This window comes from Pseudomyrmex gracilis, unplaced genomic scaffold (genome assembly GCF_002006095.1).
Source record: "Pseudomyrmex gracilis isolate BER0280 unplaced genomic scaffold, ASM200609v1 scaffold_131, whole genome shotgun sequence".
NCBI classification, from domain to species: domain Eukaryota; kingdom Metazoa; phylum Arthropoda; class Insecta; order Hymenoptera; family Formicidae; genus Pseudomyrmex; species Pseudomyrmex gracilis.
In genome coordinates this window covers 461,543-474,315 of record NW_018020715.1, presented here as the reverse complement: position 1 = coordinate 474,315, position 12,773 = coordinate 461,543, and the positions used below count along the sequence as shown (strand labels likewise).

The 12,773-nt window shown below is 36.5% G+C and overlaps 1 protein-coding gene across 1 annotated transcript in view; it reads right to left on the bottom strand.

The window, feature by feature from the left end:
• Positions 1-3,772: 3,772 nt before the first annotated feature.
• Positions 3,773-12,773, bottom strand: part of LOC109856700 (neuroligin-4, Y-linked-like) — a gene marked incomplete at its 3' end in the record, with an annotated part of 197,917 nt that continues 188,916 nt past the window's right edge. The window contains exon 10 of the mRNA XM_020432270.1: positions 3,773-3,900. Coding sequence (XP_020287859.1) covers positions 3,773-3,900 — 128 coding nt within the window. The remainder of the gene's footprint in view (positions 3,901-12,773) is intronic.

The window sequence follows — 12,773 nt, the reverse complement described above, 5'->3', positions numbered from 1 at the left end:
TCAAAAGTTCCGAACATTCGATGCCATACTTTTCTTTTAATAAATTCCCCAAAATCACCTTTTTTGGGGGCAGTCACACTAGTTGTGCCCCTTAACAAAATAATAATTTGCTTAAATACAGGTAACTTTGAATGTACAACACAATATTTTGTCTGCCTATAAAAATAAGCAGTTTGATTAGATAAAATACTTAGTACAAAGAAATTCAGATTACATTCAATTAAAGTAAATGAGAATTGCCTATTTCATCTTTTTTAACGGTATCTTTTATTTGAAATTATCATAACTTATGTTCGACAAAACAATTCATGGTTTCAGTGAATTAAATATGTTCATTATCACTATTGTTAATTCAACTTATACGAATTTGTTATCTTTATTACCATATGCTTGAATTAAAAAAACAAGATATTTCAGATAACAAACTGAAACTCAACTAAACGCATTTAGTTGAGTTAATAGTATTTTTTTCTCAGTGTTTAAATAGAGTTAGTCGTTGTTACGTATATATATATCGAAAATTCGATTTGACAAATTCAATTTGCAAATTTTCCGATAATAAATTCCAATACGTCAACGTCACACGGCAAGTTGAGTGAACGTGAACATATATGATCGAAGTTAATATTCAAGATACTTATTGCACGCGAGACGGTCAAAGGGGAAGAAAGTGCGCCCTCTCTCTCCAGTTTGACGATGTCGTTCTTAATATTTTGTAATAAATTGCCAACTTCCGCCGTGAGAGACTTCCGGCTAATCTTGGTAAGAGCAAAGTCGCGAGGCTTCGGAAGTTCGACGGACGAAACTTGCTGCCGTTTAGCGCTTTATACCCCCGGTGATAGTCCCGAGACAGCCCACTGCTGCCTTTCCGGGTTTCATTCTGCCTTTAATCCCAAGGAGGAAAGATTTCTCCCAAAAGAGAGGAGAAACCGTCCAAAGAAAAGCCAATTCCGAAAGAAATTGTTCTTCCGAAATTTTCCGTTAAAAAAGATTGTTAACTCCAATTAATACGACGAAGACAAAACGACTTACGAGTCAGTTTTAAATTAAATTAAATTAAAAAAAAAACAAAAGTAGTTTGAGACGCGTGCGTCATAAACTACTTATACAAAGCTTTGTAAATCTATTCTTTGTGTCGTATGCAAAAGAAATTTACGTTCGATTTAGCGTTGCGCAGTCGATATTGAGGCCACAAAGGTGATTGAGTACTCGGAACGCGCGTCGCCTCGTAACTCACACGCCAGAAGCCAGGCCCTTGCCTTGTAATCTTTGCGTAATCTATTTAAGCTCGCTATTTCATGTCGCCGCCAACCTGTTACCCGTAGCTTTTCGCGCTACACTTTTACACACACAAAATGTATATTTATAGACAAAGATTTCCATCCAAAAGACGCGCATTCTCTTTAAAATCACAATTACGTACCAAAGGTTCTGGTTCAAGTTGATATTTGAGGGTAAAAAATACGGAAAGAGATTTCCAGCCTCCCAGTTGATGATAAATTTAACGATTGAGTTTTTTTTGAATGTATAAAAGTAATTATAAACAAAACCAAGAGTAATGTTTTAACCCGGCGTGAGAAAGTTAATCGATGCTAAAACAAAGCACGTTTATATGAGAATTAGGGGAGTAGCTACAGAAAGGGGAGGGGGGGAAGGGTGAGTGCAAAGGCAAAGGTTTGAGACGAGCAAAAACTATTGCGAAGTAGATAGCGAACGCTGCGGTGAGAGCGGATAGGCGAACAAAAGCGGAACGCCGAGACGTAAAACAACAACCACTCGAACCGACGATTGCTGTTTTCGTTTCGGTGGAAGCCTCCTCCCCCACCCATTTCATCTCCCTCGAGTTGCCGGAAATCGAAGATTAAACCGAATCGAAGGAATAAAAGTTTATTGAATTTCTCCGCGCCGCGTAAAATTCGGAACAGACTTGCCGATAATACTCGGCACATCATTGTTTTGTATAGTATTGAAATAAAGCGTGCGAAAGGAAAACATTGCAAGTGAAATTTTTGTAAAAATTGTTAACACAGTGTGTTTAACACAGACATACACATGTCGGATGTTTTTTAATAAGAAAGAAAATTCATTAGATTGCGGGATAATGTTAGGTGAGAACATAAATTTTTTCAAATTTTAATTGTTTACATTTTAGAAGAGAGAGTAAAAAACAATATATATATATATATATTGTATATATATACAATATATATATATTGTATATATATACATATACAATATATATACAATGTATATACGTTGTATATATACAATATATATACAATGTGTATATATACAATATATACTGTATATATATACAATATATATACAGTATATATACAGTATATATACAATATATATATGTTTTAGCGACTGCTAAAACCTTTTGATTGTTACTCAAGAAGGTGTCCTTGACAACATATGTCAAGCTCATTAAAATCGAAGGGGGATGACCTTTTCTAAATATTTACCGCCTACATATATATATATATGTATGTATATATATAGCTAGATATCAGATATGTATCAGTCCTTTCAGTAAAGATCTTGTTTTCTCGAGCTTTTAGACGGGGAGGCTTTTACACGGGATCAGATAAGAAAGACGAAAGTACAAAAAAGAATTAATCACGAAAGAAGCCGCTCTTTTTTGCTCCATTTTCACACGGCACATTTTTCTCTGATCACACGCGAGCATCTGGGAGAATCGACTCACAAGTCGACTCGAGTCGTCTCGAATATCGGACAATGTGGAATGCAGGATATTGGTTCAACGCGATTTTTGACCAGACTTTTCTGGTGAAAAATAGCGACTAGCTTCTCGCCGTGTCTCTTTTACTGAAGCGTGATCTAGATAAAATTTTTTCCAAGTTCAGATTTTTATCTTTCTCTCTCTCCCTCTCTCTCTCTCTCTCTCTCTCTCTCTCTCTCTGTATTGGAAGTTTATTTTTAACTGTTTTTTATCCGTGTTGCCACATGTAGCACATTTCATTGTTTTAGCGGATACATTTCAGAAACTAAAAACTATGTATATTGTTTTTATATTATTCTCTAATAATAAATAAAAGTTTACAAAATAATAGTTTACAAAACCGATCTGCAACAGTATAGATCCTTATCGATATCGTTGGTTTTGTCTTTGGCATTTTTGTCGGTCGTCAAAAATGACACTCTGGGGTAGTAAAAGTAATTAGCTCGTTTTCAATGTTATACGCGCGCGCGCGCGCGTATTAATATCGGTCAGTTTGCGGAATAAGTCAGCGCGAAATTTTTTTTTTTTTTTTTTTTTTTTTCAAGTCAAAGAGACTCATTTCGCGTCATCTACAACGTGCTCGAGCGCAGCCCTCACAATAAAAATGACCTCGCGGAAAGTCTCCAGTCGGCTCTTTCCCGTAGCTCGGACAGCTACACACGAGTGGCAAGCCGTGTTCCTGGCGCGACACTTCATCTCCTGTCCTTTCTTTTCTCACGTACGAAACGATGAAAGCTCCGCCCGGGACCTGACCTGTTCTAATTCGAGCTAACTCGGCAGCCGGCGTGCACTTTCTTCACGCGCGCACGGTCAAGTGAAGACTAATCGAACGGCGAGTGGTTTCTCTCGAGATCAACCGGTTTGCATATGTGGCACACGACTCCGATATAAAAAAAGTGCATTTTGCAGTTATTTATATATTTGAGTTTGTCGTATATTAAAAAATTGGGATATCTTTAATTGGGAGATCCAGTCGAACCGTCTGAAAATATAGAAAACGTTTAATCGCGACGTATTGGTACTTACCGATTTCCAAGTACTTTTGGTGAACCGGATCGTACTGTTCCCAAGACAAACTGCGAAACCGGCTCTTCTCCCTACTGGCCGGCAAAAGGGTGTCGTTCCTCCCGTGATGGTCGATAATGTTGGGATTTCTGTAAATTTCAACGTATATATATTTAAGTTTATATACTACCAGACGTAGCGCACATTTGTGTGTGTAAGTTATAATAATAATTGTGGCAGGTTGCTCGGCTAAATAGCACGTCTGCCCCCGACCGCTACAATTCTTGCAGCATGTTTCTCGAGGAAGCTCGTTTGCAGCGGGCGATGCCGCGAGTTTCTTGCGGCGCGCTAATTTTGCGGGGCAAGATTAAAGTACTGCGGGGAATTACTTAAATCACTATTACTTAAAACAAACTCAGCGCGCGCGTTCGTAATAAACAAAAATCCGAACGCTAACGCTGTTTCTCCGAAAATGTTTGAGTCAACTCAATACTCTCCGCAGATGAAAACAACACCAAACTTACACACGTTTGACACGTGAGTTTGTGTAATTTTAAGGGGAGGTTCTAGTCAAAATTGAAAACAAAAATTTTTTTTTTTTTTGTTTTATTTTCATTTTTAGGGTCTTGAAAATGTGTAACCAAAAGGATATTTCCCTATATAATTTATTTATTTATTTTTTTTATTTTTTTTTTAGTAACTTTTTTTTGCGCGCCGCACTTGCTTTATTTTTATTCTTAGGGTCTTGAAAATGTGTATAGCCAAAAGGATATTTCCTCTTATATAATTTATTTATTTATTTATTTATTTTTTTTTTTAATAACTTTTTTTTACGCGCCGCACACGATTCCGCTTCAACGACTTAACCGATTTCGATGTTTGACGGCTCAAATTAAAGCCTTCAGGAAGCGTTTAAAAAAAAAAATTGTTTATTATTGTTTTTTTAACGTTAAAATCATGAAATTACGTTAATTTTCGGGCCTTTTGACTAGAACCTCCCCTTAAATTGATGCGAGAGAGATTCACAGCAAAACTGTTTCGCAACTTTGTAATTTGTAAAATAAATAGCGCTAACTACTACGCGCGCGATTAAACGCGCACGCAACGGATTAATTTTCCACGTTTGACGAAGGGTAACGCGCTCTCGCTTATCGGGCTACTCTCAATTTATCGATATCGATGTAGAAAATGGCGCTTGTCTCAAAGTTCTCTCGTTTCCGAGCGCATTCCGTTGTACTTCGCTGGCGAAAACTTGCGAGTCATCTCTACTGCGGTCTTTGCTGCGGCTTTGCGCTATATGTAGTCCATGGGTGACCATGGTTACTTTAGCTCGGGAAACAAAAGTAACATGACGGCTGGCCCCGAGCTTACATTAACGCCATGGAAACCCTTTCAGAGACCCGTAAGAGAAATACACTTTGCTGCTTTGTTCGCCGTTTGCTCGCTCTAAGGATCCGCGGTTGTTCTCCGCTTAGCTTAAGGAACAGGACAGAAACAAACTGTAACATTTTACCGCACGAGAAATCACTTTACCGACCGTACCGTTAATGTTAGCTACATACAATCAACATTTATTAAGAAAAAAATAGGATGAAAGAAAAAAAAAGTTTGAAAAATCGAACGCGCGATGTTATTTCGTTTCTCGCGTAAGACAATTGTAAGCGCCTAAAAAATAATTCTGTCTGAATATTTCGACTTTGCCGAATGGCTTGATATGTGTGTTGCCTTGTAGCTAACTGCCCTTATCTGTTTATTATTGTAATTCCCTTGAGAAAGGTCGTATCGCGCCATCTCTAGGAACACATGTTATTGTATCGCGCATGACTTTGGAGATACTTGCTGATACAGAGAGTCGTTTTCGGAACCGTTGACGAGATCGGTCAAAGATTTGAATATGTGTAACGTGCCGAGAGTGATATAGGGGTAAGAGATACAGTGATTGGCCACTTAAGGAAACCTGCGCTATATAGAGTGAATTATAAAATTAAATTTTTAATAACTTAAAGTAAATCTTCAGTATTACTAGCTCAAACAAACTATAACAATTGCAAATAAAATAATAAATTTATTAGAAAATTTGAAAAAGTATTCAAAATTTGATAAAATATTTCCTTATAGTCAAAATAGACAGTTATTGGCCATATGAGTTCTGTTAGTATCTGTTTACATAACAGTTAACATAATAAATTTTTTGTTTTGACTTATGAAGATATAGTAATGAATATTTTATTTATAACACATTAAAAACTAATAAACCTACTTACATTTGTATCTATAACTCAAAATAAGAGGCCAATGACTGTCACATGGTTTTCATAACCTTAAAAACAGTGATTGACCGGTTGGCCAATGTTTGTCGTGTAACAATAAGTTTTTGAGCTTCTTAAATATTATAATATTACTTTTATTCGGAGCAGAAGAACTTAATTAATATTAAAATGTTTATAATTTAGAATATAATAATAGTATTTATTTATATTTATTACTTCTTTAATACATGGTCAATTACTGTTGGGAGGCCAATAACTGTACTGTTTACCCCTATTTGGGTTTAATTGTAACGTGTCATAATTAATAAATTTATACTTATATATATATATATATTATTCAGTAATTAAAGTGAAGTGCCGAGTTTTATTTAAAATTGCCCTCAGTGTCATCATACAGTTTAATATTATATCAGAAGTGTGATAGATCTTCGAGAGATCTTACACAATATTACTTGAACGGAATCATCACGTGCGACGAGTCTAGTTAGTCGCGTTTCAAGAGAAATCCTTGAACTATCGTTGACGTGATCCGTGTAATATACCGAAGTGACATTGCTTATCTACTTGACCGAAACGTTTTAATTGACGACGCCAAATTGAAGTGATTTATACAATACGGCCGCGGAGAGCTTATCATTTCCCGAATTCACGGCGATAATGGCCGCGCGCACGACATAGGATCGACGCCGTGTGTTATTTGCGTAATTCGTTAAGATTTACGAGCGTGCTGGGATAAATACCGAAATCGCGGATTCTTGATACTGCGATATTCGAGAACGTTATCGATCGGTCAAATCTCACGAATAATTACGAGCAAAGTTGGTCACAACTGAGCCAAGATGTAAATCACGCGAGAGAGAGAGAGAGAGAGAACCCGAGAACGCGAGCTTTTTTCGCCGAAATAGAAAAATTTCGCTATGTAAAACAAAGGTGTTATTTTAGTTATAGTCAGTACACCGCCTGTCACGTAAGCCCCGCGCGTTTGAAAAACAATTTTATTTCGGCGGAAAAACAGACCTATTGCCGAATTTCCGCCGTATATTAAAAGCGGCTGAAAATTTTATGGATACTCTTGTTTCTCTTGTGTTTCGCGAGCGGTCAATAATTTCGCCGGCGGCGCGCACTTGAATTTTTATTGGTTAAGGCAGCGGATTCTTCTGGATGACCCGATTTATGGTCGGTACTTCACACACACACACGGGGTACTCGATGTATACCTAACCATAGCGCGAGATTATGTTGCACAGTTTTATTTCACTTTATTTTTATACACGCGCTCGTCCTAAGGCAAAAGAATTTTTACAAGCAACGTATTTTTATCCAGCACTTGCGTGACTCGTGTCACGCGTCATCTGTTTTGAAAAATTAAATTAAATCTCGAAAATTCGATAAATTTTATATTTAGTTACATATATATATAAACGTACGTATAAGTATCGGGTCTACCGGAAAGTTCTGTCCGTTTCTATCACAACAAGTTTCGACACGCAAGCACATGTTTATTTGGCGCGTGTGTGCCTCTCTATTTTTATCACTTAATGTACAATATACTGACGTAGCAAATTAACTAAAACAAAGTTGATTCGCGTTAGTCTTATGTGCGAAGCGATAGTGTACTGATGGCTACTGATAAAGTTCAGTTTACGCCACTGTATTTTGTACGAATTTCAACAAGGAAGAAATGCTACAGAAGCATGTAGAAATTTATTGAAAGTGTTTGGCGAAGGTACAGTTTCTGATAGGACATGCAGAAGATGGTTCGAAAAATTCGAAACAGGTGATTTCGACCTTAGATAAAACATTTGAAACAGGTGATTTCGACCTTAGATAAAACATTTTTCAAAAATGGGATATACAAATTGCCCTCACGCTGGCAAGAAATCATTAATAATAAATGGCAATTATATTATTTAATCAAGTTTATTGACGGTAAGAAAAATTTGTATTTTGTTTTATTCCAAAAACGGACAGAACTTTCCGGTAAACCTAATATTATTAATAAAGTAACAGAGGTGATCCTCAGGTTCAGTTGTATTAAAAAATTCTTGATTGTGAAAGGAGGCGTTTCTTAACAAATTGCAGGAAGTTGTGCACAATGAATATATATCTCCTATTAAGAACAAACGTTTCAACTATTTATTTATAGTCATCCTCAGTGTTCTTGAATTCAACCATCGCTAAATATTACACAGTTGTAATCTTGGTTGTTACTTCAAAACCAGTTTTGTGCATTACTTCCTGCAATTTGTTCAGAAACGCCTCCTTTTACAATCAAGAATTTTTTAAATATTAGGTCTATCGGAAAGTTCTGTCTGTTTTTGGAATAAAACATAATGCAAATTTTTCTGAATTTTTCAAAAATGGGATATACAAATTGCCCTCACGCTGGCAAGAAATCATTAATAATAATGGCAATTATATTATTTAATCAAGTTTATTGACGGTAAGAAAAATTTTTGTATTTTGTTTTATTCCAAAAACGGACAAAACTTTCCGGTAGACCTGATATTTTTCTTTCGTAATTAAGTGATATACTTTTATCAATCATTGCAAAACACATAAGAATTTTTGTTCGTGATTTCACGGCGCGGTGAATCAAAGAAAAGAATTTATTTCGACGAAGAAATCGCTGTCTGGCCAATTAATAGGTCAGCCGAGTCAGCTGACTATGGGTCAACTATGAGTCAGCCAAGCCGAAGATTCTCTCTCTCTCTCGAATATTCGCAAAGCGACGTCTCACATCGAGATAGGATGCTTCTTTTTCCAGAGAGTGTGCCGTTGAGAACAATTATTCATTACAGAGCTTTTGTTTGAACAAACAGAACGCAAAACGAGATTCGAAGAGTAGAAAACTAGAACAAAAATCCTTAGAAAAAATAATTGCGAAGAGGCGAACTGCGGTTCTCGGTAAAAATCAAGCAAAAAATAAAGCACGTAAGATTGAGCGGCAAATTTGATTGTTTGATTGCGTATTGTCCCTGAAATTGTCAAATGCGTATCGCATTTTGCGGAGAAATGCTTGCATTTCGTCCGCTCGTGAATGTACTCGTGATGGAACATGCCGAGACGGATAACGTATAACTATGTAGATTACAGGGAGGGTAACAATAATCTATAATGCACAGCCCTTTCCTCCCTCGTAGCATATACACGTTGCTACGTTGTCACAGAACTGAAACATTATATATAAACCGTTCTTTGATAACAAATTCTCGGAGCAATTTGTTTTAACGCGACGAACACTTTACGACGCTTTTCAGATTGAAATTATTTTATCGCGTTTTAAATTCAAGAAATTATAAAAATGTATTTTTTCTTTTTATATATATATATATATATATATATATATATATATATATATATATTGAAAGAAAACAAGTTATTCTTCGCTACGATCAACTGAAACACGCTCTCAGTAATGATTACATTATTTATCTGCGCAAATATTTTCCTCCGTCGCATTCTTGACGGGAAGTACACGCTACGCCCTCGACCTTCGATTTTTCTTGTTTCAAACGGTCAGGATTTATGATGTTATAGTCCATACAGTTTGCTCTTCTGCTCGTATAAATTCAATGAATTATGTAATGTCGGTTGCCCGTTTCCCTGAAAATGCATCGTCGACGATACATAAATTATGAGCTGCGACCATTGTACAAGCGCATAAAATATGCGCGTTATCATTGATGCATTACCGTGAAGAGAATCTCTATTACAGTTAATATATCATTACTATTTTAATTCAATTACCTCGAAGTATGCTAACATTTCACTCACGCGACTTTCTTCGCGATTCATTCGCGATCGTTTTATTAACGTAAGATATGAGATATGTGCAAGATAATGTCTTTTTTTAAAGAATTTTAAAGGACGTTCTCCGAATTATTCGATTTTCCTAGGATTTTCTTTAAATTTGCGATATACATAGTTTGTGATCTTATTTATACGTAGCCTTTTTGGATAATAGGGGTGGCAATGTTAAATTCCAAAAATACGGAAGATTTAAGTTTCAATTTTTAACATGGATTTCCTATGCCGAGCCTTTGTGAAGTGTTTTTTAAAATTACTGACGACAATTTTTGTAGGATTTTTTTGAAAAAACAAGTATGTGGTAGCGGAGAGTGTCTTAATTAAAATACGATTTTGAATAATATGGCAAGCAACCATTGTTTTCAAACTGTCAGCTTTTTTTTTGGTTTTTTTTTGTTTTGCTGGATTTATGTGCGCTGTGTACCGCAGCTATTTTTGAACTTCTGCGCAGAGTAAGCGGGTCTTCAGCAGTGCTGAATAGCTCAACTTAACTTTGTTACAGCAGTACAAACTTACTCACGAGAAGAGATATTTTAGGTTGCCAACCACTGTATTTAGGTTGCTAACCACTGTTAGTCGGAGAACGTCCTTAATTCCATTCCATTTCAAGCAAATAAGAGATTTCGATCAATCCGATTGGATTTTTGACGCACGCGTCGTACAATTTCCAAGATAAGTGTCTTGTATATTTAAAACAAAAATTATTCGAAATATTTTTCTTTCGAAGTTATTGAGAAATAAATCGCGCAATATCTTGGCTAAGATAATAATATCACTTTTTTTGCAAAAGTGCGTATTATTCGGACATTGTTTCTATCATCGTGCAAGTCTCTTAAACGAACGCGAACTCTTTACTTTTATTGCACATTTCGTCGAGTTTATGAAGCAACCGTGCCGTGTTCCCTTTGAATGATGAAAGACGTCGGACACAACAGCTGGTTATGGTGTTGTAGCCAATTACGAGCATCGTGCCCGTGTATGGACCTATAGACAATCTCCGTTCGGAAGATCGATCGTGCGCGCGCGCTAATGGGCGCGACTACTAGTTAGCATGCATCATCGGCGATTTAAGTAAAACCGACTCCGATCAATGGCACTTCCTCTCTCTCTCTCTCTCTCTCTTTTTCTCTCCCTCTCTCTCTTTTGCCTTCGTTCTCTTTCTCCCTGTCTATCAATTTAAAGCTCGATTTCGCTTTAATCCCTTTACGTAAAGTCGTTTGGAAAAATGCCGACTAACGCGGGATCTATGCTAGCTCAGTGGACCTTGATATCACACCTGGCCGAGCCGACATTCGCCGCAAGCTCTGACCTGTCTGTGCGTGAATTATAACGTGTACGGTATAAAGTGAAGTAGAAATACAACACACACAAACACACGACAGGAAAAGAAGAATGTTGAATAAAAGATGAAGAAGTGTTACACGCCTAGCTCTTCCACCGGCAAAAAAAAAAAAAAAATCGTAAAAAGCACATTTTGCTAAGAAAATATTTTACAATTCTAATATACAAACTAAAATTTGGATGGAATTATTTTCACATGTAAAAAAAAAAAAAAAAAAAAAAATTGAACGCAGATAAGAGCGATTCGCGCGCTCGATGTGTGCGCGCGCAGTTTAAATCTTTCCGCGTTCGACTCTGTTATATATTTGCTTATTCTTTGATTTAATAAAATCTCTCCGCTTATAATTGAAAACTTTTAATTTTACAAAAAGAAAAAAAAAAGAAACGCAAAGAAAGATATTTCGAAATATTAATGAGATTGATTAATATGAATCACACACACGGCTGCATTTTTTTAAAAATACAGTTATATTGCAATAAAATCTTTACGAATCAGAGATGACTATTTTTGCGTGCCGCTTTAACTCTCTCTCTCTCTCTCTCTCTTTCTTGTTTCATTGTCGGAAAACCGGATCTCGCTTGATATTATACATACGTGAAATCATATTAACATTATTTGACGATTTACTTCCTATTAACGTTTCAGAGTTAATGCAAATGTTCGCCGGGGATTCGAAATCAAATATTGAAAATTTCGTTCTGTTGGTATTTAGCGTAATGAAATTTCGCTGCGAAATTCAGTCCGCGTTGTTACACAGGCGCGGACTTTTCTCCGCAACGAAACGAATTAAAACTACTTGCGCACTATCACCACGCTGCGAAACCGTAATTGCAAAAGGCAGTACATCACTGTTGTACTGTGTGTGCTAAGCAGGCTCTTCCTATCTCAATTTCTCTCTCTCTCTCTCTCTCTCTTCTACATTCTCTCCATAAGTCGTTAACACATTCTTGGTCGCGGCGCTGCAGAATTTCCTGCTGATACCTGCGAAAAAGCTTCATATTCGAGCTTAACGTCCCTTTTAGAATGTACGATGAGGAAGTGGGAAAGAGCACAGAAGAGAAAAGCATAGAAAGGAAGAGCACAGAGTTTCCTTATGTTTCTATATTGCACACCAAAGCTATGCTCTACACACACATACGCGTATTTTTCTTCTGGGTCATCATTCCAGCCTGCGTAGGCATTATGTATTAATAATCGCGTGAATCATATGTAGATGAATAATGTGTCAAAGAATCACGCTACTTGAAAAAAAAAAAAAAAAAGATAAAATATTCGACTTTATTAAGTTTCGAGAATTTAAATGTTAAATGATGAGAAAAAGAGAATATGTGAATAATGCGCCACGCGGAGCAATTAAATAAAACCTAACGTGACAAGAGTTATTTACTGAGATTTCAATCTACGCGTTGTGAAAAAAAAAATGAGCCTCTCTCTCTCCTCTCTCTCTTTTTTCTCTGGTCACATTGTTACTGTATCTATACATCATGACAGGCTTCCCTTTTACCGTATAAGTGTTCAACCGGAAACAACCGGGTCGTTCTAATTGGACCTTCCCATGAAATTAATGAATGCGAACGACTTTGAAGCCGAATCCCGCCAA